The sequence below is a fragment of the Pristiophorus japonicus genome, chromosome 1, assembly GCF_044704955.1.
Source record: "Pristiophorus japonicus isolate sPriJap1 chromosome 1, sPriJap1.hap1, whole genome shotgun sequence".
Classification (NCBI taxonomy): Eukaryota; Metazoa; Chordata; class Chondrichthyes; family Pristiophoridae; genus Pristiophorus; species Pristiophorus japonicus.
Window position 1 is genome coordinate 2680946 of NC_091977.1, and position 6000 is coordinate 2686945.

The window sequence follows — 6000 nt, forward strand, 5'->3', positions numbered from 1 at the left end:
GGTTGCCCTTGAAGAAAAACTCTCCTCAGGCTCAGCCTAGAATGAGTTTAAGTTCGACACCAAGTTTGGAAAGATCTGTTCGAGAGTGAAGGTATCCTCTTCGAAACAGAAAACAAGAGGTAAAGTTTGATTTGTAAAAATGGAAAAATATTTGTTATGTTGAACCATGCAAATTATGTATGGTGATTGTTTAGAAACATAGAAAATAGGTGCAGGAGTAGGCCATTCGGCCCTTCGAGCCTGCACCACCATTCAATATGATCATGGCTGATCATACAACTTCAGTACCCCATCCTGCTTTCTCTCCATACCCCTTGATCCCTTTAGTCGTAAGGGCCACACCTAACTCCCTTTTGAATATATCTAACGAACTGGCCTCAACAACTCTCTGCGGTAGAGAATTCCACAGGTTCACCACTCTCTGGGTGAAGAAGTTTCTCCTCATCTCGGTCCTAAATGGTTACCCCTTATCCTTAGACTGTGTCCCCTGGTTCTGGACTTCCCCAACATTGGGAACATTCTTCCTGCATCTAACCTGTCCAGTCCTGTCAAAATTTTATATGTTTCTATGAGATCCCCCTCATTCTTTTAAATTCCAGTGAATATAAGCCTAGTTGATCCGATAAGATTACTGCACAAGAGATTACTCGAGAAGATTAAGGGGCGTGGAATTTGGAGGAGGATAGAAAACTGGATTAAAAGGAAGGTGAATAAAAAAGTAGGGGTTAAAGGCAGTTTATTTTTATTTGTTCCCAATGATGTGGGCGTCGCTGGCAAGGCCGGCATTTATTGGCCATTCCTAATTGCCCTCAAAGGTGGTGGTGAGCTGCCTTCTTGAACCGCTGCAGTCCGTGTGGTGAAGGTGTTCCCACAGTGCTGTTGGGGAGGGAATTCCAGGATTTTGACCCAGCGATGATGAAGGAACGGCCGATATATTCCCATGTCGGGATGGTGTGTGACTGGGAGGGGAACGTGGAAGTGGTAGTGTTCCCATGCGCCTGCTGCCCTTATCCTTCTGGGAAGTAGAGGTCGCGGGTTTGGGAGGTGATTTTGGAGAAGCCTTGGCGAGTTTCTGCAGTGCATCTTGTAGATGGTACACACTGCAGCCACGGTGCGCCGGTGGTGGAGGGAGTGAATGTTTAACGTGGTGTATGGGGTGCCAATCAAATGGGTGCTTTGTCCTGGATGGTGTCGAGCTTCTTGAGTGTTGTTGGAGCTGCATTGTTATGATTACTTCTTCATTAAGAAGGGAGAAGTGTAATAGAGCTCCACTTAGTGGACTACTGTGGTAATGCAACTTCTCATGCAAATTCAATGCAAGCATCATGTGACAAGACATAACAAGTTCCTGTCGAGCCATCTTGTGCATGTGTGTGTCTGTGATGTGGTAAGGCAGATATCACATTCACTATCACCTCTTTTACACTATCGCACAAGGCCAAATTACCCCCATGTTTTTGAAAGAAAGTATCGTGATTGCCCCTTGGACAATAAGGAAAGGTTTGCCAATTTTCCCATCTTGTCAACTGCCAAGTTGTATTGCAAAAGCAATTAAAATGACTCTGGGTTAGTCTTGCTGAGAAAATGTGAAGGCTTTAGTGGAAATAGTGAAAGAAATATCAGGAGAAAGAAAGAAAGTAACAAAGAAAGAATAGAAAAGGCACAGGTATAAAGTCTGTGCAGAATGTTCAATACAGAAGGAGACAGATGCTCACTGTGAATGAACCACTCCACTGAATACAAACTGAGTATCGTGAGCAGGTTATTGGTGAGTAAGGGCTGCTTGATAGCTCTGTTGACGACACCTTCCATCACTTTGCTGAAGATTGAGAGTAGACTGAAGGGGCGGTAATTGGCTGGATTGGATTTGTCCTGCTTTTTGATTGTAGGACATACCTGGGCAGTTTTCCACATTGTCGGGTAGATCCCAGTGTTGTAGCTGTACTGGGACAGCTTGGCGAGAGGCGTGGCTAGTTATGATAATCAAAACACAAAATAGTTTTATATAATTTTTGCCAATAATTATTCTGGCTTTTCTCTCTACCTTAGAAACTGTAAAATTCTAACACGTTGTTCTCTGTCTCTCTATCACAGATTTATATCAAGAGAGTTACACACTTTATCGGTCAGGCACAGATCGCAGTGAACTCGACCTGATTTGCCGTTCTGTTGCCTCTACTTACAATGCTGCTGCATGGACCTGGAGCTCACATCATCTTCCAAATCAGGAGAAAAAAATAGCAACTGCTTCGAAATCTCAGCCTATCGATGTGAACAGGACCGACTTTGGGAGTCGACTGGTGCCCACAGTGGGACATTTTAATGGCAGGACCTTCAGTGTGAGGATTGTCCCTGTACTGTTTGACGATGCAGGAGTTTACACATGTTCTCTGGGATCACGTAAATTTGTGACCATTAAACTAATCACAGTTAAAGGTAGGACACAGAATGTTGCTGGTGTTTTCAATGATAAAGTCATTGTGTAAAAGCTGAATGATTTTCCTGTTTCCACAGTCACAGCTGAACCATCTGATGCAGAGACTGAGGGAGACACCGTTACCCCGACCTGCTCTGTGTCTGATGTCACTGAACCAATGAGACTGGTTTGGATCAATAGTGACGGCAGAACTGTTGGAGAGAAAACATTGAATGGACGGAATGGGGAAGAGAAATCATTGCGACTGATTATTCAGAAAGCTGACAGAGGCAGAGGGAACTGGATATGTGCTGTGTTTTATCAAAACCGGCCCCAGGTTTTAGTCCCGTACTATCTGGAGCCCAGTGGTAAGTGACTCAGGGTTTGCTCTTTAATCTTATAATCTCCACAGGAAATTCTTGTCACTTATTGTTCTTGTTGCCTGGAGTAACCCCTCCTTTATATCCTGTGTGTGAAGCTGTACAGTGATTCAGAGCCTCAGGAAATCTACCCTGAGATAACTCAGCACAGCCTGGGATCGAGCGAGGAACTTTCCTGGTCTGTGTGCCTCAACTACGCTCTTGGTAAACTCACTGAGACAGGACAAGCATTTAAGTTTGACAATCCAGTGGTACAGAAGTCATTTCTGTTGGTTTTCTGACACAGAATCAATCAGAATGCTCCGAAAAATCAGAGCAAATAATTCCCAGCTGCAAATATTGCAATTGGAAGTCTCCCCAAAGCCCATCTTGGAGAGCATGTCCATCAGGTACGTGTGCGATATCCTGTCAAAGGTCTTCTCCTGGTCCAAGCTGATTAAACAGGTGTCCACCCTCCTGTCCCGCACGTAGGCGATCGTATCCCTGAGTAGCGCGAGGCTATCAGAGATCTTCCTGCCGGGGACAGTGCAGGTCTGGTCTGGGTGGATCACCAGCTCCAGAGCAGACTTGACCCTGTTGGCGATGACCTTTGACAGGATCTTGTAGTCCACATTGAGCAGCGAGATGGGCCGCCAGTTTTTGATTTCCTCCCTCTCCTCCTTCTGCTTGTAGATGAGGGTGATGATGCCTTTCCTCATTGATTCTGACATACTGCCGGCCAGAAGCATACCCCCGTACACTTCCAGCAGGTCTGGGCCCATCCAGTCCCACAGAGCCCAATACAACTCGACCGGTAAGCCGTCGCTTCCGGGAGTTTTACTCGTCGCGAGGGACCGGACGGCCTTTGTCAGATCATCCAGAGTTAGCGGGTGGTCCAGACTCTCCCGCTCGCTGTGGTCTAAGATCTCTGAGATAGACGATAGGAAGGACGGTAGGCCGCGTGGTCTGTGGGCTTGACGTCGTACAGCCCGGCATAGAAGGATTTGCTGGACCTCAGCATGTCGGGCTGCGAAGACGTCACAGAACCATCTTCTTCCTGTAGGCTGGTGATCACAGAGCTCCCCCTGTGTACCTTTTGGAAGAAGAAACGCGAACACGTCTCATCCTGCTCGACGGAGCGGACTCTGGAGCGGAAGATGATTTTGGAGGACTCTGAGGCAAAGAGCGAGGCTTGCTGGCCCTTCACCTCTTGGAGTTCCTCCGTGACATCGACCCCCATCGTCTGCAATAGGAGCAGGTTTTGCATACTCTTCTGGAGTTGGGACAATTCCCTCTGTCTCCCTCTCGCCTGCTGAACACCTTTGAGGATGAAGAACCTCTTGATGTTTGTCTTGATTGTTTCCCACCAGTGCATTGGGGAATCACAGAGGGGTTTTACAGTTCTCCAACTTTTGTAATCCCTCTTGAGTTCCTCAATGTTTTCCGGGGTCAACAGTTTCATGTTGAGCTTCCATATCCCCCTGTCAACTTTCTGGTCTTCCTGTGGGAGGCAGTCAGCCAGTAGGAGGCAGTGGTCAGAGAAGAACACCGGCGTGACGTATGTGGATCTGACCTTGAGCGTGTGGGACACAAACAGGAAGTCTATTCTGGAATGGACGGACCCGTCTGGTCTCGACCAGGTGTATCTGAGCGGTGCTCCGTCTGCAGGGTTGCTGAAGATGTCGCACAGCTTGGCATCTTTTACCGCGTCCATCAGGAGTCTGGACGTGGTGTCCAGTTTGCTGTCGGCTCTGCTGGATTGTCCAGCCACATCGATGGTACAGTTGGAGTCACTGCCCAGAACGACCGGTCTGGATGTCGCCAGCAGCAGTGGGAGCTGCTGGAGGAGGGCCAGTCGCTGGCTTCTGAGAGGTGAGGCATACACGTTAATTAGCCTTAGAGGAACATTTTTATACAATACATCTGCTACGAGGAGGCGGCCGCCCACCACCTCCTTAACTTCGGTGATGGTGAAGTGACCTCCCCGCAGCAGAATGCCCAGGCCGGAGGAACGGCAATCGTTGCCTCCTGACCAGACGGATGGTCCATTGCGACCACTGCCAGTAACTGCTGAAGTGCGGCAGGCCACACTCCGGCAAGAACAGCAGGTCTGCCTTGACCTTGGCGAGGTACCCCAAGGTGGAAACACATCGCGTAGATGACTTAATGCTACGCACGTTAATGGATGCTATCTTTAAACCCATTTTTAAATTGGTGATTTCAATCCAAACATTACATTTCAAACACGCAGTCCTTTGGCCCTGTGGCCTGTTCCCGTATACATAGGTTAACTTTAAACTTTTCTACTGCACCTTGGCTGAGATATGGGCTGTCCTCTGCCTTGGGGATGGGTTGACCAGGGGACACCAGCAGTATGGACGGGGGACCTCCATGTTAACTGGGCTGCCCTTGCCTGGTGTTGGTTGTTCCTTGTGTGCATCCCCTGTGGTGTCGTCGCTCCCAGAGATCCGGAGCGGGGTGCATCTGTCACTTCATCGCTCCCAGAGATCCGGAGCGGGGGGCATCTGTCACTTCGTCACTCCCAGAGATCCGGAGCGGGGGGGCATCTGTCACTTCATCGCTCCCAGAGATCCGGAGCGGGGGGCATCTGTCACTTCATCGCTCCCAGAGATCCGGAGCGGGGGGGCATCTGTCACTTCATCGCTCCCAGAGATCCGGAGCGGGGGGGGCATCTGTCACTTCATCGCTCCCAGAGATCCGGAGCGGGGGGGCATCTGTCACTTCATCGCTCCCAGAGATCCGGAGCGGGGGGGCATCTGTCACTTCATCGCTCCCAGAGATCCGGAGCGGGGGGCATCTGTCACTTCATCACTCCCAGAGATCCGGAGCGGGGGGGTATCTGTCACTTCATCACTCCCAGAGATCCGGAGCGGGGGGCATCTGTCACTTCGTCGCTCCCAGAGATCCGGAGCGGGGGGGCATCTGTCACTTCGTCGCTCCCAGAGATCCGGAGCGGGGGGGCATCTGTCACTTTGTTGCTCCCAGAGATCCAGAGCGGGGGTGTATCTGTCACTTCATCGCTCCCAGAGATCCGGAGCGGGGGGGCATCTGTCACTTCGTCGCTCCCAGAGATCCGGAGCGGGGGGTATTGGTGACATTACTGCTCCCAGGGTCCCGGAGCTGGACTGCGCTGGTCACATTGGTGTTTTGCCCCTTCTGCTGGTGGTAGTGGGGGCTTTTGCCTCGCCCTTCGTCATCGGGTGA

General features: G+C 50.0%; 1 protein-coding gene across 2 annotated transcripts in view; it reads left to right on the forward strand.

The window, feature by feature from the left end:
• LOC139274340 (mast/stem cell growth factor receptor kita-like) overlaps nt 1–2809 on the forward strand; it is a 40520-nt gene extending 37711 nt beyond the window's left edge. Inside the window, exons 4-5 of one of the 2 annotated variants that reach the window (XM_070891244.1) lie at nt 2095–2436; nt 2515–2809. In XM_070891244.1, coding sequence (XP_070747345.1) covers nt 2095–2436; nt 2515–2792 — 620 coding nt within the window. In that variant the 3' untranslated portion in view covers nt 2793–2809. The remainder of the gene's footprint in view (nt 1–2094; nt 2437–2514) is intronic. The other variant, XM_070891254.1, reaches the window with a different exon arrangement.
• The last annotated feature ends 3191 nt before the right edge of the window (nt 2810–6000 follow it).